Source organism: Orcinus orca, chromosome 10, assembly GCF_937001465.1.
Source record: "Orcinus orca chromosome 10, mOrcOrc1.1, whole genome shotgun sequence".
NCBI lineage: Eukaryota > Metazoa > Chordata > Mammalia > Artiodactyla > Delphinidae > Orcinus > Orcinus orca.
Genome location: NC_064568.1, coordinates 52,417,289 through 52,441,701, shown reverse-complemented (window position 1 = coordinate 52,441,701; position 24,413 = coordinate 52,417,289). Strand labels below are relative to the sequence as shown.

The following is a 24,413-nucleotide window of genomic DNA, read 5'->3' as shown; positions in this document are numbered from 1 at the left end:
ATTTATTTATTTATGGCTGCGCTGGGTCTTTGTTGCTGTGAGCGGGCTTTCTCTAGTTGTGGTGAGTGGGGGCTACCCTTCATTGCAGTGCGCGGGCTTCTCATTGCAGTGGCTTCTCTTGTTGCGGAGCATGGGCTCTAGGCACGCGGGCTTCAGTAGTTGTGGCTCGTGGGCTCTAGAGCGCAGGCTCAGTAGTTGTGGTGCATGGGCTCAGTTACTCCACGGCATGTGGGATCTTCCCGGCCCAGGGCTCAAACCCGTGTCCCCTGCATTGGCAGGCGGATTCTTAACTACTGCGCAACCAGAGAAGCCCTAGAACTGCGTTTAAACTGTGTGCGGTAACAATTTTCTTTCTTATTCAAGAATGTGATCAAGCCATCTGAGGATTTAGCATCTATGAAAATGGTAATCCCTATTTTAAATGAACAGACCTGCTAAAGCATTAATATATTCACAGAGACATGTGGAGAAAAAGATTTATGAGTGGCTGCCCTCACTCCCCAATGATCCCTCTCTGTCCCTTTCACCCAAGCTTGGATAGACTTAGAGGCAACTCTAATGCCTACAATGTATTTACTTAGAAAGATCCAGTGCTTGGGTTTTAGTAGAAAGGGCAGGTCCACCCTCTACCACTTTATGAACTAACACATAAAGAAACCAAACGGTGATTTTAAAGTAAATCCCACCTGTGACACCCACTTGTCACTTAGAGACAAGCCCCATCCCGGCCAGTGTGGTGGCTTCAGATGAAGAGAGAACAAGCCACACCAACAAAGGGCACCCGGAAGTCACTATGGAGAAGGAGATTCCCTAAACCTCCCTCCCATGTCAGCCAACAAGGAGTCAAATCCCACCACGGACTTCAGGTCCAAAGCTATGGTTCCGACCGCAGCACCAGCAACCAGGGGGCCCCGGAGTCCCCACAGAGGTGCTCTGAGGACCATCTGGACCAGAGTCTCCAATGACAGCAGGAAACACAGGCTCCAGCCCTCAAGTCCACTAATCCATTTGGTTTTGACCAGAAAAGCGTGTTTTGTTTTGTTTATTTTGGCATTTTTGTCATTTTTTTGGTTTGTTTTTGAATTTTGAACCAGTTGCCAGTCTTTAAAAAATAAGAGCTTCTCACAAAAATCCACATCTGGTTCCTCTTGAAATACCCAGGTATCTCAGCATTGGGCCCATGTTCACCCCGTAGCAATGAGAGGCCAGAGCTGAGAAGCAGCTGCCCCATCAGATGCTGGGTGCAGACCCACATCCCACATTCCCGACCACTCAGGACATTGAGGCTGCCACCCTTGACCTGGAGCTCGAGGGCCTGGACCCTGCAAAACATTTGCACTTATGACCCTGGTCTGACAGGAATAATGTGTTATGCACATAAATATGGTTTATTTTTCATATGCCTGCAGATCCCACTGCAACTAATAAAACCCAAATTATTGAAAAGCATAATTGAATTCAGAGTACCTTCTACCATTAGGTATTTCCTGAAACAGCAAACACTATTAAGTATTAAATGGCGAGAGGGAACTCAAAATTTTTATTTTACTCATAACAAAAAAGATTAGAAACCACTCAATTAAAAATTTTTAAAATCAACTACAGTTGAATAAAGCTTTTTAAAAAAAGAATTTTTTTAACTTTTTTTTTTTTTACTTCCTGCCTACTGTGTACAAAAGATGAGGCTTCCTATTGCAAACACAATGATGAGTAAGACACAGATTAAATGTCACGGGCAGATGGAGGGAGATGCCATGTGAAAAGTGCTACAACAGAAGGCTGAGCAAGGTGCAGTAGTAGCAGCTCCCACCTGGGAGCAGCACATGCGCCTTTATCAAAGGACACAGCACCTGGAATTCCCTGGTTGTCCAGTGGTTAGGACTCGGCCCTTTCACTGTCAAGGGTGCGGTTCCATTCCTGGTGGGTGAACTAGGATCCCACACGCCTTGCCGCGTGGCCAAAAGTTTAGAAAATTAAAAAAAACAAAAACAAAAAAAGGACACAACACCTACCAGGCAGGGAGGTGGGGGGACAGGAAGCGACAGTATGAGATGGGGGGGTGACACTGGGGCTGGGCATTGGGTACCATTGTAGCAGAGTTTGGATTTGATTGGAGGTCATGGGAAGTTGCTAAGAGCTTTAAGGATTCCATACGCTTTGGGAAGATCCCCGTGGAGACGGTGCTGAAGAAGACCAGCTTGGGTTCAGGGAGGCCAGTAAGAAGCGACCATGGGTGTCCAGGCCAGAGCGAGGAGCATCTGAACAAAGGTAAAGGGCAGGAAGAGCGGGGCAGAGAGGCAGTGAGGGCTCCGTGCCTGGTTAGATATTGGAGAGAGAATGAGACAGAGAGAGTCACAAAATTTCTGGCTCCAGCAGCTCAGTGGATGTCAGAGTTGTGAAGCCAAGACAAGAGACACAAGAAGAGCAATGACTGAGGAGTGAGGGTTTATGGGGCAAGAGAGAAAGGCCAGCATCCCACCTGCAGAGTCTGGCCATCAAGGGTCAAGGCAGGGCCACGCCCCACTGTCCATCCAGCCTGGCTGAGAGCCCCTGGCTTGGCACCAAAGCTTGAGGCACCTTCCTCCACCCAACCTGGCTGCCAACAACAGCTCCTACAGCATCACTAAGAGTGAGAAATCCGAGCACTGGCTTCCTCACCGAGGCAGGACTGTGCTTTGCCCACTGCAAGCTTGTGGGTAACCATCCACACTATCAATACCAGACCCCACAGCAACATCGGTAGTCACCTCCCCAGCCCTTCGACATCTACACATGAAACCTCCCCTCGTGCAGTTGGACAAGCACTGAGCAGGTCCCAGGATCAGGGCCTGGTGCTGGGAGGTTGGTGGAAGTCTAAAGATGGACAAGACATGAAACCAGCCCTCCAAAGAACCTCACAGGGCAGAAAAGACTCAGATGTGAAGCTCCACGTACAGAGCCAAGTGTGATGGCCAGAGAGGATAAATGGATGAGTCTGTCTTGGGTCATGTTCCCTAGAAGAAGAAACTGATGTGGGGATTCCTGTGCCAATGGGTGCTGGAGGAGGTGCTCTCAAGAGAAACTTGCAAGAAAGTAAGGGAAAGGAAAAGGAAAGGAAAAGATGCGGGCTAAGAGCAGGCGAGCCGCGGTCTGATCCCACAGGGAGCTCTGGAGTCAACTGTGCTACAGACTTCATGCTGCCTGGAGGCAAAGGGCCAGGTTTTACACCCCAGTCACGGACATCAGTCAATGATGTCAGCCCCTGGGCACAGGACACCCCAGGGTAGGGGATAAGGGGTTTCCTCCCAGTCATCTCCAGGTTACGGAGCTGCTCTCCAGCAAGGCAGAATCTTCCAGTGAAGGATCCAGGTGTGAGGGGTTAGCAACCAACCCTGCTGTAGCCAAGCACTGGGTGTACTGGGCCATTAAAGGGGTTCTGGACAGGGTACCGACAACATCTGCTACAGAATCATTCCAGAAGCCCATGAGAACAACATTTAGGCAGGAGAACAGAGAAGGGTCCTTCTTCATCACGAAACTTTCCATCTTTCCACCTCCCTGGAAACTGTCCAGGAGGTTAACAAACTCACCTCCACAAGGTGCTTGAGCATCTCTGAAAAGCCTCGAGCATGGAGTGTAACTTTACAACCCAGGCTGAAGGCTGCTCTCCCAGGTTTGGGTTTTCTGTTGCCTGTTACAAACAGCAGCCAGCAGTTCTACCTGCCTCCTGCCCAGGACCCCTCCGGCCTCAGAGTGGATTTCTCTGACAGTACCCAAGCAATAAACGGGCAGTCATCCTCAGCCATATAACTGACAACATTCCTCCAATTTTTACGGTACTTTTTACGCTCACCTTATAAAGTTGCATGTTTTACTTTCCAGATTTCATTGTGCGCACTCAATGTGTCCCCGGAGTGTGGCCAAGCAGTTTTAATTTTCCAAGAAGTACTTCTCTACCTCTCCTTTCCACTACAGTATGGCTGAGAAATTGGAAAAGGCCCCCAAAGCAAGTTTTCTGGGCAGCCTAAACAATCTGGTCCAAGACATTCAAGCAGGAATTAACTTTAGGAGAACTTCCAGCATCCTGGCTGAAGCCCCAGCCCCTGTCTTCACGTATTTAGAGGGTACATCTATGGCAATACACAGCTGAATAAGCAAATTCCAAAGTAATGAGATGAACCTTGTAATAAAAGATTATCTGATTATCCAGGGGCAGCACGAGAAGGTATTCAGTAAGATGCCAGAGAAATTCTGAATCACCAACCAGGTGCAAAAGGAAATAGATGTTCAAATCAATTAACTCATTAATTATGATTTACCCTTTGATTAAACTCACAGATCAAGTTTCTGACAATACTAGGGAAGAGTTGGGGAGAGGACAGATTGCAGGTTGGTTTCTTAACCAATGCAAACCTGCCTCAGTTGTCTTTCCTAAAATGTACACGTTAATGATTTCATGAAGAAATGCACCAATCAACAGAAAAAAAAGTTGACTGAAAGTTAAAATAGCAACAAATTACGCTTACAGTGCACCTTGCATGTGCCCAGAACTGTGTAAGGAGCTGGGGTATTTACATTACTCTCCATTCTCAGGAAAACAATGTACAGTGCAGGAAACAATAAAGGATATTGGATCCCTACCTCACACCACAGACACAAAAGTCCAGACAGAGTAAAGACTTAACTGAGAACGGTAAACTTCTGAAACTTTCAGCAGAAAATAAAGAATATCTTTCTAAAGGGAACCCTCCTACACTGTTGGTAGGAATGTAAATTGGTGCAGCCACTATGGAGAACGTATGGAGGTTCCTCAAAAAACTAAAAATAGAGCTACTGTATGATCCAACAAGCCCACTCCTGGGCATATATCTGGACAAAACTACAATTCGAAAAGATACATGCACCCCCTATGTTCATAGCAGCACTATTCACAATAGCCAAGACATGGAAACAACCTAAATGTCCAACAACAGATGAATGGATAAAGAAGATGTGGTAAATATATACAATGGAATATTACTCAGACATAAAAAAAGAATGAAATAATGTTATTTGCAGCTACACGGACCTAGAGATGACGACAGTAAGTGAAGTAAGTCAGACAGAGAAAGACAAATAACATAGGACATGACTTATATGTGGAATCTAAAATATGACAGAAATGAACTTATATATGAAACAAAAACAGACTCACAGACACAGAGAACAGACTTGTGGAGGGGGAGTGGAGGAGGGTTGGATTGGGAATTTGGGATTAGCAGATGCAAACTATTATATATAGGATAGATGAACAACAAGGTCCTATTACATAGCACAGGGAACTATATTCAATATGTTGTAATGAACCACAGTGGAAAAAATATGTAAAATAATATATATGTATAGCTGAGTCACTCTGATGTACAGCAGAAATTAACACAATATTATAAATCAACTATACTTCAATTTTAAAAAAAAAGAATATCTTTCTAGCTAACCAGAAAAGAACATATAGAAACCCTGTCACATTAAAATTAAGAACCTCTAGGGGCTTCCCTGGTGGCGCAGTGGTTGAGAGTCCACCTGCCGATGCAGGGCACACGGGTTCGTGCCCCGGTCCGGGAAGATCCCACATGCTGCGGAGCGGCTGGGCCCGTGAGCCATGGCCGCTGAGCCTGCGCGTCCAGAGCCTGTGCTCCACAACGGGAGAGGCCACAGCAGTGAGAGGCCCGCGTACCGCCAAAAAATAAAAAATAAAATAAATAAAATTAAGAACCTCTTGACCTAAGGTCACTATCTGTGGATTGACGGGGTTTGGGTCAGAGCTGGGAGCTACTCTCAGTGAAAGATTTGAGTTGTCAGTTGTGCTGTGGGTTGATGCAGTGATCTGAGAATCAGCAATTTTTTAAAAGTAGGTCTCTGCAGGAAACTCTACTTATGTTTGCTTGTGTTGGCTTCCCAGGCATCTGAGATGAGCCTGCCAGGGGAGATGGCTGTTTCTGTCAGTGAAGGGAGCAGCTGTCAGTGTTGGGAAGCATAATAAAGATAATACAAAAAATAATAAAAATTTGTTTTCCAGAAAAAGCATCACGAAGTTAAAAGACAAGCTATCAATTAAGAAAAGATATGTGTAACACATACATCCAACAAAGGATAAGTATTCAGAATATATAAACAACTCATAAACCAATGTGAAAAACATAAATAACCTACTAGATAACTGAGCAAAAGACACAGGCTGGAATTTCACAAAAGAGGAAGAAAAAATGACCCTTAAACAAATGAAGAGCTGCTCTCTTTCTGAGAATCATGGATACCCAAGTTAACACACCAAGGAGATACTATTTATACCCAGTAGCTTAGCAAAATTAAGAAGTCTAATCACAAACATAGAAAACAAACTATGGTTACCAAAGGGGAAAGGGAGGGGGAAGGGATAAATTAGGAGTTTGGGATTAGCAGATAAAAACTACTATATATAAAAATAGATAAGCTCAAGGTCCTACTGTATATAGCACAAGCAACTATACTCAATATCCTGTAATAAACCATAACAGAAAAGAATATGAAAAAGGATATATATATGTACTGACACAACATTGTAAATCAAGTATACTTCAATTTAGTTTTTTTTAAAAAATTAATGTCTAACAATGACAAACACTGAAAAAGATGTAGAATGACAGACGCTTATACTCCACTGGCAGGCATTAAACTGGTACACCTACTTTAGGAAACAAGTTAGCATCATCTTATAAAATTGAGAGTCCAGATACTCTAAAACCCCCAAATCCCATTCCTGCACGTACATCACAGAGAAATTCTCGACCGCGTGCACTGGGAGACACACACACACATGTGTGCACAGTGGCAACAGTGCTCCTGGGAGCAAAAATGGAACTATCTAAACCCCTACCACCAGGTAAGTAATTCGCACAAAGGAGTGTTCTAAGAATGCACCACAGTTAAACACAATAACAGGGATCAATTGTGGAACCATAATGAGTGAAAACAACAACTACAGAAGACTACATACAACATACTTTTTAAAATATATATATATATATTTATTTATTTATTTGGTTGTGCTGGGTCTTAGTTGCAGCAGTCGGGCTCCTTAGTTGCAGCTCGCAGGCTCCTTAGCTGTGGCATGCGAACTCAGTTGCTGCATGCATGTGGGATCTAGTTCCCTGACCAGGGATTGAACCCGGGCCCCCTGCATTGGAAAAACTTCACTGCCAGGGAAGTCCCCACAACATACTTTTTAAATATATAAAACTGAAAACAAACAAAACTAAATGATAAATTATTTAAATAAATATTATAAAAATAATTTATATTATTATTTATAAAAAGACAAAGCAACGATGAATCAAGGGACTTCCCTGGTGGTCCAGTGGCTAAGACTCCACGCTCCCAGCGCAGGTGGCCCTGGTTCAATCCCTGGTCAGGGAACTAGATCCCACGTGGTGCAACTAAGACCTGGTGCAGACAAATAAATAAATAAATAAAATATTTTTTAAACAATGATGAATCAAAACCCAAGAATTAATGGTAACCTGAAAGGGGGGAGGTGTAGGAGTTGGAGAACGCATGCGTAGGTGAGCTTCTAGTGGTTACATGATCCTTCCTTGATTGAGCAGTGAACTCACACCTGTTCGTGTTCTTATTACTCTATGACATATACTTATATATATATATAACATATACTTACATATACTCTTTTGTATAAACCAAATATTACATTTTTAAAAGCTAGAAAAAATAGTAAATTGGTACAGCCACTATGGAGAACAGAATGGAGGTTCCTTAAAAAACTAAAAATAGAGCTACCATATGATCCAGCAATCCCACTCTTGGGCATATATCTGGAGAAAACTATTATAATTCAAAAAGATACATGCAGGGCTTCCCTGGTGGCGCAGTGGTTGAGAGTCCGCCTGCCGATGCAGTGGACACGAGTTCGTGCCCCAGTCCGAAAAGATCCCACGTGCCACGGAGCGGCTGGGCCCGTGAGCCATGGCTGCTGATCCTGCGCGTCCAGAGCCTATGCTCCACAACGGGAGAGGCCACAACAGTGAGAGGCCCACGTACCACAAAAAAAAAAAAAAAAAGATACATGCACCCCAATGTTCACAGAAGCACTATTTACAATACCCAAGATATGGAAACAACCTAAATGTCCATTGACAGATGAATGGATAAAGAAGTGGTACCTATATACAATGGAATACTATTCAGCCATAAAAAAGAATGAAATAATGCCATCTGCAGCAACATGGATGGACCTAGAGATTATCATACTGAGTGAAGTAAATAAGACAGAGAAAGACAAATATATGATATCACTTATATGGGGAATCTAAAAAATGATACAAATGAACTTACTTATAAAACAAAAACAGACTCACAGACATAGAAAACAAACTTACGGTTACCAAAGGGGAAAGGTGGGGAGGAGGGATAAATAAGAAATTTGGAATTAGCATATATACAATACTATATATAACACAGATAAACAACAAGGACCTACTGTATAGCACAGGGAATTATATTCAATATTTCATAATAACTTATAACGGAAAAGAATCTGGAAAAGAATAGATAGATAGATAGATAGATGTATGACTAAATCACTGTGCTGTACATCTGAAACTAACACAACACTGTAAATCAACTATAACTCAATTTTTAAAAAAAGATAAAAAATAGTCACCTATTCATTTCATCACAGTATAAAATTACAAAATGGAAACAAACAATAAATAAGTGATTTTTTAGATTATATGTGGTATTATTATTCCCGTTTTACTGATGAGGAAACTGAGGTTTAGAAAGGTAGAGTAACTTTCATACATACATTTAAATGAAAGTGACAAAGCTGGGCTTTTTTTTTTTTTTTTGGTACGCGGGCCTCTCACTGTTGCAGCCTCTCCTGCTGCGGAGCACAGGCTCCGGATGCGCAGGCCCAGCGGCCATGGCTCACGGGCCCAGCCGCTCCGCGGCATGTGGGATCTTCCCAGACCAGGGCACGAACCCGTGTCCCCTGCATCGGCAGGCGGACCCTCAACCACTGCGCCACCAGGGAAGCCCCTGGGCTTTTATTTAATGTTAAGAGCTGAGGCTTTTAACACTAGTCTATACTATACGGTTTCCACCAGGAAGAAAAGAAATTAGAAATAATTCATATGATTCTACTCTTCTTACAGAACACCTATGCCTTCCAGGAGTGGTAGGACATAAGCACTATTTGCTCAGGATTTCTTAGCTCTAAAGTCACAATTTTTTTTTACATCTTCTTAACATGTTATATTGAACAGACAAAAAAAAAATCCTTTAAAATTCAATGAAATGTGCAATTTAAAGAAAACCTATGATAAAGCATTTTCTTTTATTTTTCAAATGCAAAGAGGATGCTGGAGCAAGGAAGAAACCACGCCTTACTACACGATGGGTGGATTGAGTGTTTCATGGTAAAAGTGATAAAGTAACCAGCTCCTGGTTCTTCTTTTCTTTTTGGCTCTAAGCTTCAGAGCTCTCTCACAACTCCACGTCCTAAGTAGGTGGTGTTTCCTCCAGAAAGAGTTCTTTGCCTACCACATCCAGAACTGGTGCCCCTCCACCGTGCTCCCCCTGTGCCCTGAGACTCCACGCCACGGTCCGGGATCTCCTTCCCTGCCCATTACTCCCAGAGGGAGGGATCCACCAATGACCTTCCACCCACACGTGGCAGATGGTGAGCAACAAATGAATGAACAACCATCCACATAAAGGGATCGGGGGGACACGGGGTAATGGGGAGAATGTGCCCACTGCAATCAGACTGCCCTCTGTTCGAACATCCACTTCAACATCAGCTGGCTCAGCTAAAATAATAAGATCTTACTAAAACCTGCCTGCCTTGAATGATTGGATTAGCGGCGATAATGTATGTGAAAATGGGTCCCAAAGTGATATTAAACTGTGGGTGCACACTGAACGGTGGGGGGGAAGGGGCCCACATTCTGGTTCAACTGGTCCAGAGTGGGAAGTATTCTGTAATAATTCCCGGTACTTCTGTGCAGGTAGGTTCCAGAGCCTCTGCAAATGAGAGAACAAGGAAAGAAGCAGCACATACGGAGGCTTGCTGGGTCCAACACTTGTCACATTACTTAATAACCTGTCCCTGGAGAGTGGGCACCGCCGCCCTGTCATCAAGCCGTGCCATTCTCTTCCCACCCTCTTCCTTCTGCCCCTCGAACATCTCAATCACCTTCAAAAATGATCTACCTAAACTTTCATGTAAGTCACTAAATGTAAATATGCTCAAAAGGGGTGTGTGTCTCGTGTGTGTGTGTGTGTGTGTGTGTGTGTGTGTGTGTGTGTGTGTGACAGAGACAGAGAGATGGAGGAGAAGGGAGGAAGGAAGAAAGAAAGGGAACGGGGGGGAGGAAGATATTGGGGAGAGGAGGCAAGAAAGTGACTCCTTTTTCTATCAGAGAATTTAGCAGCTTCAGGTTCTGGTTAATTCGTTAACAGAAAAGCTAAATAGCAATTTGTTTCCAACTCCAGCTGTTGCGGCCGACTGGTCCTATATTTCCAGCACGTACTCAGCATAACGAAATCCTCAACAACAAAAATCATTAGAAGAAGGCTGGATCCATCCTTTTTAACCCTAAGACAATTAAATGTCAAAGGTGCCCATCCACTGGCCCTCTCACTCCTCCTGCACATAAACCTCCACTAACAGTATTCCTGGAGAGGGGAGGGAAACAGATCCGAGAAAGGGCGCCCTGGCCCAGATGCTGAGACTCAGAGAGACTGAGCCAAACGGCCTCTGCACCCCTTTAACTCTAATCGGCTACAAAGAGCCTTTGTGCATTGATGCCATCCAACTGGAAAGGAAAAGGAGAAACCACCTCCAAGTTCCATGAGGAAGGCTCATGGCTCTTCCTTCTTCGCAGCAATGATTTTAAAGCTGCCATCTCAGCAATGAGAGGGAATCAGTGCCTGATAAGACATGACGACACAGACGAGTCCCAATGCGTTAGGCTAACTAAAGGAAGCCAGGCAGTAAGTAACTAGTACATTCTGTCTGGTTCCATTTATATGAAATGCTAGACTAGGTAAAACTCATCTATAGTGGGAGAAAATCAGGGTGGTGGCTGCCTGTGATGGGAGGGGCAGGGGCATGAGGGAACTCTGGGAAGGTGGTGATGTTCTATACCTTGACATGGCTTTGGGTAATAGGTGCATGCAGTTGTCAAAACTCAGCAAACACACACTTAAGATTCATGCATTTCATTGTGAAATTTTACATCAAGAGAAAAAAACTGCAAACAGATCGTTAATGATAGGATAAAATGTTTACAAGGAAGTGTACTGATATTGGTGATCTACTTTGAAATGTATAAAGAAATAAAATGGGAAATTCCCTGGCAGTCCAGTGGTTTAGGACTCAGCGCTTTCACCGCCAGGGCCCGGGTTCAATCCCTGGTCGGGGAACTAGGATCCTGAAAGCCATGTGGGTGGGGGAAGGAAGGAAGGAAGGGAGGGAGGGAGGGAGGAAGGAAATGGGTTGACAGATGGATAGATGGAAAGCTATGTAATAAAGCAGGTATAATGAAATGTTCATTGTAGAGTCCAGATGATAGATATATGTGTGCTCCCTATACAACTCTACCAACTTTCCTGTATGCTTGAAATTTTTCACAATAAAATGTTCAGGGAGCAAGGGGAAAGTTAGCCATACGGGGGGTGGGGGGTAGGTAAGCTAACTGCTAAGAAAAAGCACAGAAGCTACTGTACCCACTGGGGTTTAAGGCAGCTGTGACCTGCTCTGACAAAAGGAAAAGAGAAAGAGGGCAAAGTTGAGCATGATAGCAGTCATTTATTGGGCAACCACCATACATCAGAGATGTGCGTTAGAGAGTCACCTGTTATCTGATTTTACCATCACAAGCTCCCTGCATGATAAGCATATCATCATTTTATAGATAAGCCGACTAAAACTCAGAATGGCGTAATAACTTACCTGTGGTCATCAGGCTGGAAACTGAAACTGGTTCTGCCAGCCACGAAACCCCAGGGCTACATAGGAAAGAGCACCATGAGCCCAGCACTTCTTCCCTCTTCCCAAGGTCAGGACCGTGCCAAGGGCACAGGCATGGCAGGAAACCACTCCTACACAGTAGTGCCACCTGCCACACAGTTGTAACAGCACTGACAGCTGCACTGAATCCCAGTCACTGAATTCTCCCAATAGCCCCGGAGTCTCCCACACTCAGTCCTTCTCCCTCTGTTCTTTGCACTTCAAGAATCTATCTACCCACCAGAGTTTTAGTCATCACATCTATACAAACACCCTGGTCACAAATATTGCAAAGTTCAGCACTATCCAACAGTCTTCAAGCCCACCTGCCTTCCTGCTCTGCAGAGGTGAGAAAGCTAGATGCTCCCTTCACCGACTCTCTTGCAGCTAGATTCTTACAGGCAGATGCACCCACGCAAGATTTCAAATGCAGAGGGGAACAACAGGAGGCAGCAGCCACAGGCTGGGAGGTCAGAACTTGCAGCAAGACAGGACAGTGGGAGGCGTGTTTGATGTCTTGGAGCAGCTGTGCAGAGGGTTTAGTGTTCTGCCTCTACTGTCACAGGTACTGGGGTGGGAGTGAATTAGAACCATGTTATGGTTGCGATTTGGTTGGAGACAAGCTGTGTCATTGCTGAACGTGTTGAAGCTTGGTTCTCCCAGAAATACTGTCTAATTAAACCTGTCTAATAAATCGCCTGCTGCTTAGATGGCTTAGAAGGAATCTACTGTCTGCAACGAAGATCCTAACTCTGCTTCTGAGCAGCTCCGAGACAGTCTCCCAAGTTACGAGCCTACACAACGGCCTGCCAGACAACAAAACTCCCTAGTACAGGACGTAAGCTTCCCACTTTCCATGTTGGAGGGAGGGCAGGAGAGGACAAGAGGAACAGGGAGAACATATTACAGTCTGTCAGCTTCTAGGAATATACACACGGTCTCCCAGAACAGCAAACCTAGAACAGCCTTTCAAATATCCAAGGTAACAGCAACAAGAGAGCACATAAAAAATGAGGGCCTTTCAAGGACCTCTGCCTCACACCCTAGACTAGGATTTGGAATAAAGCAGGTCATTCTTGGAGGCCACTTCAGGTAAGAATAATCTCATTCAAAAGTCATGTTGGCATGGTGATTTGAGAACAGCCTAATGATGTACAAAGGCATGACTGCTTTTTAACTACCACAACTTACACAGAAATAAATATTTTTGTTCCCTCCAATGAAAGACCCTCAGAGGCTCCTGGCTTATTGTCATTACCCATAACCTTTAGGTCCATTGAGACAAATCCATCTGCTCTGAGCATGGTTATGAGATTGGGAAACAGCAGAAAGCAAGTCAGAGCGATTTTTAGTCAAAAATGAGGTCAGACCACAAAGCGGGCAGACTTCTTTTCTGCGGTGGCTTGTACTTGTTCTGAAGGCAATTCCAAAAAAGTAGCTTTCAAAATAATTTGAGCGATGGTAGCACTGTTGTAAAAAGGACTCTTGCCATTCTTGGAGATACATATATTTGGGAATTCCTGTTGGGGAAAATACACCTTCAGAGTCACTTCATATAGTGTGAGATTGAAGTGTGGTCATTTGTTTCTTGGTTAATTGTGTGTGCACCGACCAAGAAGAAAGAAAAAATTTTTAATCTGCTGTGGTCTAGCCTCTGCGGCCATTGGCAAAGGTGCAGGAAGGCTCATGCCGCCATGAAACCTGGGGAGTTAACTTAGAGCGACAGTGTGACTTTGGCACTGAATAGCCATTTACCTGATTCACTGTAGTCCTGGCCTGATTTCTTCCAATAGCTGGCCCTCTGGCTACTGCTCAGGGCTTACGTAGAGAGTGAATTATAACTCTTTTATCGCAAAAGTCAAAAAGCAGAAAATGACACTGCTCCTCTGGCTACTGCTCAGGGCTTAAGTAGATAGTGAATTATAACTCTTTTATCGAAAAAGTCAAAAAGCAGAAAATGACACTGCTCCTCACAAATCAGTCCTTAAAAGATCTTCTCCACCAAAACTCATTTATACCTTTCAGGCTTTACTAGATCTCAATGTACTAACACCTGTCAGATACGCAGGTGCATTTGGCTCTTGAATAAAACCAACTGGTAGGCGCACACATCAAGGCTTTGCAAAAGTAAAAGTACAAAATGACAGGACTCAAAAGAAAGGTACAAAAGTGAAGATACAGTTGTATGATCCCAAGAGCAGTGAGATTAAGGGAAAATTTTTCCCAGAAGAAGCCTTTTTTGTTATAATAACTGAGAAGTTATTGAAAAATAATACAAAAGCATCTTCCTCACCACAGATACTAAATCTCAACTGAGATGTTTATGTCCCAAGTAGTGGATTCTCTCCTCCGTCACCCACAGAAGCCGAGGGTGCTTCAGCCTTGTTTTCCAAAAAGCTGCTAAACCAGAGATAAGCAAACAATGGCCTATGGGCCAAACGCAGCCCACCACTTGTTTTTTGTAAATAACGTTTTCTTGGAACACAGCCATGTCTGTTTGTTTACATACCGTCCATGGCTGCTTTCATGCTACAACAGCAGAGTTGAAATTACTTACTATCTGACCCTTTACAGAAAGTTTGCCAACCCCTATACCTAACCAGAGGAAGAGCCACTGCAGCACATGGAAAGCTCACTAGTGCACCATGGGAAGTGTCCCCCAAAGGTCAAACACCATCTCTAGGGAGCCAGGGTGTGGTCCAAAAGAGCAGTTCTTCAAGAATGGAGGAGTGTGCAAGAAAAACAAACATGCCACATCTTCCAACATGCCAAGGTCCAGGCCAGAGCCACTGCCAAGCAACTAAAGAATGCTCTGTCCTAAGACCTGCTAGGAAACATCAGTCCCCAGGGAAGTCTCAAATGTTTAATGCAACCTAATCAGATTTAGCTAGGTACCTTCCAGAATTCAGAAGTGCATCTTCTATTTCATCATCTCCAGAAACAGTGCACTATCTACTGACAGATTCAAAGCAGTCCTAAAGACTGGTTCTTTATTCATAATTTGGAAAATAAAATAAAAGCAACATCGGCTACAGAAAGCTACTACTAAACCTAGTTCTGGACTTCCCTGATGGCACAGTGCTTAAGAATCCGCCTGTCAATGAAGAGAACACAGGTTCGAGCCCTGGTCCGGGAAGATCCCATATGCTGTGGAGCAACTAAGTCCGTGCGCCACAACTACTGAGCCTGCGCTCTAAAGCCCGCAAGCTACAACTACTGAGCCCATGTGTCACAACTACTGAAGCCTGCGCACCTAAAGTCGGTGCTCCGCAATGAGCAGCCACTGCAATGAGAAGACTGCACAACAAAGAGTAGCCCCCGCTTGCCTCAACTAGAGAAAAGCCCGCGTGCAGCAATGAAGACCCAACGCAGCCAAAAATGAATTCATTAATTAATTCGTTAATTAAAAGTTAAAAAGAAACAGTTCTCTTTGCGATATAGGGAATCACAGGTGGTCCAGTGGTTAGGACTCCGCACTTTCACTGCCAAGGGCCCAGGTTCAATCCCTGGTTGGAGAACTAAGATCCCACAAACCCTACGGCCAAAAAAAAAAAGTGACTTATTCTTTGCAATATATTAGAGGAAATTAGCATCAGACTCAGAGATAAGATATCCCCAACACGATCTTCTAATACCCCAGGAACACAGGGTTCAAAAATAGCTCTCTGCACGTTTTGAAATGCTTCTCCATCACTCAAAACAGCTTATAAACTAAAATGTGGAATGAATCTCAGGGCACTGGCCAGATAATGAGAAACCAGTGGGTATTCTTTGCTGTATAACAAAACCACAGGGCAGAAAGACCGTATTTAGCATCACTCTTCTGGAGTTTTTCCAAAATTGCCTGAGGAGCAGAGATCCAGTTTCTTGTTCTGACTCTGCCACAAAGTCAGAGTATAACTTTGAATTAAATATCATCTCTTTGGGGCTGTTTCCTTACCTGTGAGATGAGGGCAAGTTCATCTGAGGGCCTTCGGGGTCCCGGAATAATTTCCTGAGAAGGAAAATGTCAGCCTACCCCTGCCTTTTACTGTTAAGCAATTTTTATTTATTTTGGAAAATGCTTCCAGAAAAAGAATAGAGGTAAAACGTCAGGATTATTCCTGAGTTGTAACATGTGGTCATAGGGTTACTTACAATCAAGTTCTCTCCAATGCTGAGAATGAAAAAGTTTCCTAGCAGTTAAGAAATATAAAACTCTCCCTCCTGGGGTCTGATGTATTCTGTTGTAAAATGGTTCTTCCAAACTCCCTGGCACAGAGAGGGCCATCTTAGTGCCATGCTGAATGTTTAAAAAACTACGTACAAAAAAGCTTCCACGAGCAACAAACAGCTCAAGACCCAGGGCAAACGGGGAACCTCGGAGGTCCCTTCCTTTTTTTTAACTTTTTTTTTTTTTTTTTTTTTTTGCGGTATGCGGGCCTCTCACTGTTGTGGCCTCTCCCATTGCGGAACACAGGCTCCGGACGCGCAGACCCAGCGGCCATGGCTCACGGGCCCAGACATGCCGCTCCGCAGCATGTGGGATCTTCCCGGGCTGGGGCACGAACCCGTGTCCCCTGCATCGGCAGGCGGACTCTCAACCACTGCGCCAGCAGGGAAGCCCCTTTTTTTTAACTTTTTCAGGGCAGGAGCAGCGCCCCACCACAGCAAGTGGGATCTTAGTTCTCCAACCAGCGCCCCCTACAATGGAAGTGCAGAGTCTTAACCACTGGAACGCCAGGGAAGTCCCGGAGGTCCCTTCCTGAACTTGTTTTTGGGTTTTATCAACCTAACTAAAGCACCCTTCCCCTGTGGCCCAGGATGCCAGAGGTACCACGTAAAGTAAGGCTGGCACCAGCCACACCCCACTTGTCATTCAGACCCTCAGCTGCACTCACCAAGTTCAACAACGTGAAGTAAATATTTTTTTCCACTTTTATTACAGTAAAATTTACAATGTTGTGTTAGTTTCAGGGGTGCACCAAAGTGATTCTTATATATATGTATATGTCTATATACATATACATTCTTTTTCAGATTCTTTTCCATTATAGTTTATTACAAGATATTGAATATAGTTCCCTGTGCTCTACAGTAGGTCCTTGTTGGTTATCTATTTTATGTATAAAAATGTGTATCTGTTAATCCCAAACTCCTAATTTATCCCTCCCTACACTTTCCCCTTTGGTAACCATAACTTTGTTTTCTATGTCTGTGGGTCTATTAACATGATGTAAAATTAAACAAATCAGAACCCTGCATGCACATTCAGGATAACAAGAGCATTTGCATCGATTCGGATTATAGAGACTATGGAAATGAGGTGCAACAGGGGAAACCAGTTTAAATATTCTGTTGTCTGGTCAAATTTCTAACTCAGATCCAATTGACCTAAATGAGACAGCAAGGCTAGAATGGACACCAGAAGGTTGCAAGCTAGTGTACATAATGCTCCCCCACAGCTTAAAACTATCCAGTTCTGAGTGAGAATGGGAGTTCCTTTTGCAGCTCTGTCTCCCTTTTCATCGGCTCAGAAACCAAATGAGTGGCTCTGAACCTTCCTGACTTCCTGGAAACTGCCACAAGAGACTGCATGACCACCTCTCTCCCCCTTTCAAGGGCATCAGTCACGTGTCATACACACACACACACACACACACACACACACACACACACGTGTGCGCGCGCGCGCATGCCATAGCTCATAAATACCCAGATGCCTCCTTCTGTTAATGTCTCATCACGAAGCCAGAGCTGTATTTTTTATTTGCCAGAGCTGTTTTAGAGCCTCTGTGTAGAACTCACCCCAAAAAGAATACTTCTAAGCAAGTCTATAACAAACCGAAATCTGAAGCTGTGCCAATCCCTTGTTGGCTCAACCATCAAATACTGAAGACCTACCAGGCAAACACGAAGCCCATGGCTGCGTTCTTGGCACAACTTTGTCACGAGCCACCAAACAAGGTGTAGGAGAACCCAAGTGCCAGGGAGGCTCCGGGAGAAAAGTGACCCCGGAAAACTCAGAAGGCTAGCAACTCTCCACTTTATAATTTAAAACATAATACGAGAGGCTGGGGGCATGCACAGGGGGTACATGGGAACTCTGTAGTTCCACTCAATTTTGCTATGAGCCTAAAACTGCTCTAAAAAGAGTCTATTTTTAAAGAGAGATAGAGATCATTATTAATGTTTTTTGTTTTCTCTGTAGCCTTTTCTGAATTTTCCAAGTTTTTTATAAGGAACATGAAATAATACCTTTACAACTAGAAAACTAAGTCATTAAAACAGAGAATGACCCCCCTCTTTTGTATTAAAAAAAGACACAAAAGTCACTGAACTATACACTGAAAACAGGTACCTTTGTCTGTTAATTATTCCACCATAAGGTTAATTTTAAGAAGTATTTTTAAAAGCCCTAGAAATCTTACTTTTCACTTTATTTTTTTAAATTAATTTATTATTTATTTTTGGTTGCGTTGGGTCTTTGTTGCTGCACGCAGGCTTTCTTTAGTTGCGGCAAGCGGGGGCTACTCTTCCTTGCGGTGCGCGGGCTCTAGGTGAGCGGGCTCAGTAGTCGTGGCACGCGGGCTCTAGAGCACAGGCTCAGTAGTTGTGGCGCACAGGCTTAGTTGCTCCGCGGTATGCGGGACCTTCCCAGCCCATGACTCAAACCCGTGTCCCCTGCATTGGCAGGCAGATTCTTAACCTCTGTGCCACCAGGGAAGTCCCACATTTCACTTTAAACAGTATATATTATAGTGTATGTTATAATCTTTTAAAAACTTTTTATTGCAATATAGTTGATGTACAATATTACATAAGTTACAGGTGTACAATATAGTGATTCACAATTTTTAAATGTTATACTCTATTTATAGTTATTATAAAATACTGGCTATTCCCCGTGTTGTACAACATATCCCTGTAGCTTATTTTATACATAATAGTTTATAACCTCTTAATCCCCTACCCTCTATTGCCCCTCCTATGTATGTCATAATCTTTAGGGAAAGTTAATTTGTGTAAACTAGCAGTAGATGTTCCTGTTAAATTTGTGTTTCCTTTCAAGATAATTAATTAAAGTAAGTTCTCTAATTCTGGTGCCACCAATTTGAGATTTGGGGTCCCGTAGCCAACTGTCACTAAAGGTAACGATTATAATTCTGTAGAATAAATGGTTTGCTAAGCAAATAATAATAAAAAAAAGTTATTGCATAATGGATACAGAGTTTCTCTTTAGGAGGATGAAAACGTTCTAGAGACGGAGAATGGTGATGGCTTCCCAACAGTGTGAGTATACTTAATGCCACTGAACTGTGTCCTTCAAAATGGTTAAAATGGTACAGTTTATGTTAAGTATATTTTACCATAGTAAAAGGAACTTTAGCTTCCACCTAAACACAGTTTTCTGGAGATTCCATACTTTTTAAACGGGAACTAATACAGGAAGAATGTCACAAATGCTCTGCTGGGTGCCACATATGCTTTACCAGGAAGAAGTCTAAAATTAGGGTTTCAGTCTCTTCCATTACACTAGTCGTTAATGCAAGGTCCCTGAGACAAAATTTGTCATTTGGTGATCTCAAAGACCACAGAGGCACAGAGAGGTGTGTCTGGGGAAACACCCCCAAACCTGCAAGGCCTTCTCTGAAATCACTGCTACTCCGATTCCATCCATTCTAACAAATATTTACTGAGAGCCGACTACAGCCCGGCACTGCGCCAGGACTTAGGGCAACACCTGCTCTCCTGGATCCTGCCTTCAGTCAAACTATTTCATTGATTTGTTGATTTCAAATAACATTACGGGTGGGCGGGGAAGGGATGAATTGGGAGTTTGGGATTAGCAGATGCAAACTATTATATATAGAATGGATAAACAACAAGGTCCTACTGTATAGCACAGGGAACTATATTCAATATCCTGTGATAAACCATAACAGAAAAGCATATGAAAAAGAATGTATATATATGTATAACTGAATCACTTTGCTGTACAGCAGAAACTAAGACAACACTGTAAATGTACTATACTTCAATTAAAAAGTTAAAATTAAAAAAATAAACCATCAAATCAAATAATATTACAGGACACAGTATGACTTGTATGTCTCAAGGGAGCCATGTGTTTTCTTCTTTCCTTTTTATTTCTTTTTCTTTATACTCTGAAATGATTCAAACTTACAGAAGAGTTGCAAGAATATTACAGAGAACTCCTTTATTGTTGAACCCATATTTAACAGTTACTGATGTTCTGGTATCTGCTTTATCCTGGCTCTGGCTCCCTTCCTCCCTTCTCCTGCCCTGCCCCTTGCTTTCCTCCCCTCCATCCACACCCAGCCAGCTGCCTCCTCCTCCCCTTCCCTCTCCCTTTCTCCTTATAGACAGGTGTTCTGGAACCACTGTGAGGCACAGACATCTCCTTTTATTCCTAAACACTTCATTATGTATTTTCCAAGAATAAGAACCTTCACTTATTTAACCACAGTACAATTATCAGTTTCTGGCAGTTAACATTGATTCAATAGTATTACCTAATACATAGCCCATACTCAAAAGTTGCCAATTGTCCAAACAATGGGAAAAGCGGTGGTACCCAGGTTGTTTCTTTTATTTTTTTTTGCGGTACGCGGGCCTCTTACTGATGTGGCCCCTCCCATTGCGGAGCACAGGCTCTGGACGGGCAGGCTCAGCAGCCATGGCTCACGGGCACAGCCGCTCCGTGGCATGTGGGATCTTCCCGGACCGGGGCACGAACCCGTGTGCCCTGCATCGGCAGGCGGACTCTCAACCACTGTGCCACCAGGGAAGCCCGGTACCCAGGTTTTAAAATACTGATTTGAAGGCTCCTTCCTCAGCCACCCAATGGACTGACAGCCCTCCAGGAGACCTGGTTTACTTCCCACAAGACCTTTCTTAAAGGACTCCAGGCAGAAGGAAATTCTCCCTATTTTATAACTTCTCCCTGTGTTACTTAACAAAGCTCTTAACAACCACCTCACATTTAACCTGAATTCGTGATATGACTTAATTCTATTTTCCTTTCGTTTTAGTCACTGAAAATCTCTGGATAAAAATATTTTCTTGTAATAAAATTCTGAAGCATCACCCTCCCCCCCCAATTAGAAACTGTTCAAAGCCCAGTAGCCCTTCTGCTTGGCGCCTCTCAGCACTACAATTTAAAGCAGTATTTCTCAACCTTTTTTATCATCACCAGTTTCCTAGGGAGCCTTTTCAGACAAATTTCCTTAAGCATCCCTCCAATGAAATTAATACAAGAGATAGACTGTTCATCTATTCATGTACTCTACCTATATCTGCACTTTATACATTAAAAAGTGAGACATTTTCACCACCACCACCCCAGGAACCATTTTTTATCACCCCCATTTAGAATGTATTGTCTAAGGCCATTCACAAGCTAGGGTGGGGAGAAAAAGGAGAGAGATCAAGGTGTTACCTGTGTGAGACAGGACCCCAGTCCAGCCCGGGATCCTCAGAGCCGAAGGATCAAAGCTCTAACGGCCCCTCTTCTACAGATGTGGTCTAGGGTCTACCCCGGCCCCATAACAGGCTCAAAGTACTACAGAAGACTGCATATTCAAAGCGGAATGGAAGTCTTAGGGGAATAAAGGAAAATCCCCCTCTTGTAAAGGGGATGGATGAACCTGGATTGTCTAAAGGTTCCTTCCACAGATGTCTCCCTGGTGACTCAGTCTACTTAGCAGTCTTAACAGGGGAGCTGTGGTCTCAGAACCTCTTGGGAGGCCATTCATCCACACATTAGAACCAATGCATGTATATACATACATACATTTTCTTTTTCTGGCTGTGCCACGAGGCTTGCGGGGTTGAACCCAATATATTTACATTAAGCCTGAATTGGAGTCCCCTAAATTGTCTGAAAAAGTATCTCCAGGGACTTCCCTGGCGGTCCAGTGGTTAGGACTCTGCCCTTCCACTGCAGGGTACATGGGTTCAATCCCTGGTCAGGGAACTAAGATCCCACATGCCCCAAGGCCAAAAAAAAAAAAAAAAAAGTATCTCCAGGTGGCTCCAAAACTGATTTTTTAGATATTCACCTAAAATAATGGCAAGTGCCAGACAGTCAGGGAGAGGACCTCATAAAAAGAGATTAACAGCACCCTGCCCTGTAATGTTTGTGTGCTTTCCAAAAATATGAGCAAGTATCAAGTTCTCGTGACTTTATGCAGGTGATATTCAGGAAAAGGAAATATACAAATAAGTCTGTGAAAGAACACAAATTCAGGGGAAATTTTGAATACATATGACGTAAGCAGGGGTTGTGCTTTCTTTCTAGAACACAGCTCTAAAATTATAAACTAAAGATTTTTTAAAATCAATCAGGATATAGAAGAACTGAAAAATATCAACAAGAACTGGATTTAATTGACATTTACAGAACAATTCTCCCAATGACAAAGAATACATAGGGCTTCCCTGGTGGCGCAGTGGTTGGGAGTCCGCCTGCTGATGCAGGGGACGCGGGTTCGTGCCCCGGTCCGGGAGGATCCCACGTGCCGCGGAGTGGCTAGGCCCGTGGGCCGTGGCCGCTGAGCCTGCACGTCCGGAGCCTGTGCTCCGCGGCGGGACAGGCCACAACAGTGAGAGGCCCGCGTACCGCCAAAAAAAAAAAAAAAAGAATACATATTATTTTCAAGTATATATGGAACATTCACCAAGATAGAACATAACCAAGGTCATAAAACAACCCATAAAAAAATTTAAAAACTGAAATGATACAAAGTATGTTCTCTGACCATAATGAAATTAAACTAGAAATGAATAACAGAAAGATAACAGGAAAATCTTCAAACCCTTGGAAATTAACACACTTCTAAATAATCCATGAGTCAAAGAGAAAGACTCAAGGGAAACTAGAAAATACTTTGAACTGAACTAAAATTAAAATACTACATATCAAAATTTGTGAAGGCAACTAAAGCAGTGCTTCAAGGGAAACTTATAGCATTAAATATTTACATTAGAAAAGATGAAATAATTTAAGCTTCTACTTTAAGAAACTAAAAAAAGAAGAAACTAAACATAAATAGCAGAAGGAAAGAATTAAAAAGATTAGAGCAGAAGTAAAAAAAAATTAAAAATAGAAAACAGTAAAGACCACCAGTGAAACAAAAAGCTGGCTCTTAGTAAGATCAATAAATTGATAAATCTCTAGCAAGACTGTCAAAGACACAAATTACCAATAACAGGAAAAGGAAAAAGGGAATATCACTATAGGCTTCAAGATATTGAAAGGATAATTAGGGAATAATACAAGCAACTCTATACACCCTATAAATTCAACAATTTATAAGAAATGGACCAATTCCTCAAACAGCATTTACTACCAAAACATACCCAAGATGAAACAGATAATCTGAATAGCTTTACAACTATTTTTAAATTGAATCTGTAGTTAAAAACCCTTCCAAAAAAGAAATCTCCAGGCCAGATGGTTTCCCTGGTGATTTCTACCAAATATTTAAAGAAGAAATAACACCAACTCTACACAATTTCTTCCAGAAAATATAACAAGAAGGATACTTCCCAACTCATTTTAAGGCCAGCATTACCCTGATACCAAAACCAGACAAAGACGGTAATAGAAAACTACAAATATCTTTCATAAACATAGATGCAAGAGTCCTGAACAAAATATCAGCAAATTGCATCCAGCAACATAAATAAAGAATAATACACCATAACCAAGTGAGGTTTATCCCAGGATAGCAAGGCTGCTTCAAAATTCAAAAAGCAATCAGTGTAACCTACCACATTAATAGTTGAAAGCAGCAATCAGAAAAGGGCCAGACAGTAACCATTTCAGTCTTTGCTGGCCTCAAGGTCTCTGCAGCAACTATTCAACTTTGTCACTGTAGAGTGAAAACAGACATAGGCAGTATGTAAACAAATGGGCATGACTGTGTTTCAGTAACACTTTATTTACAAAAGCAGGTAGCAGACCCTTTCAAAATAAAAAACACTCAACAAACTGGGAACAGAAGGAAGCTACCTCAGCAAAATAAAGGCCATTTATGAAAAGTCCACAGCTAACATCATACTCAATAGCAAAAGACAGAAAGCTTTTCCTCTAAGATTAGGAACAAAGCAAGGATGCCCACTCTCACCATATCTATTCAATATAGTATTAGAAGTCCTAGCCAGAGCAATTAGGCAAGACAAAGAAATAAAAGGCGTCCAAACTGGAATGGAAGAAATAAAATTATCTCTGCAAATGACATGTATAGAAACTCCTAAAGAGGGACTTCCCTGGTGGTTCAGTGGTTAAGAATCCACCTTACAATGCAGGGGACGCCAGTTCAATCCCTGGTCGGGGAACTAAGATCCCACATGCCACAGGGCAACTGAGCCCGTGTGC

At 43.1% G+C, this 24,413-nt stretch overlaps 1 protein-coding gene across 7 annotated transcripts in view; it reads right to left on the bottom strand.

Moving 5' to 3' along the window:
- OSBPL10 (oxysterol binding protein like 10) overlaps nt 1-24,413 on the bottom strand; it is a 377,433-nt gene that overhangs the window by 244,468 nt on the left and 108,552 nt on the right. Inside the window, exon 2 of one of the 7 annotated variants that reach the window (XM_033405467.2) lies at nt 23,807-23,907. The exons of the other annotated variants lie outside the window; for them this stretch is intronic. Coding sequence (XP_033261358.1) covers nt 23,807-23,856 — 50 coding nt within the window. The 5' untranslated portion in view covers nt 23,857-23,907. The remainder of the gene's footprint in view (nt 1-23,806; nt 23,908-24,413) is intronic. 7 annotated transcript variants of the gene reach the window in all.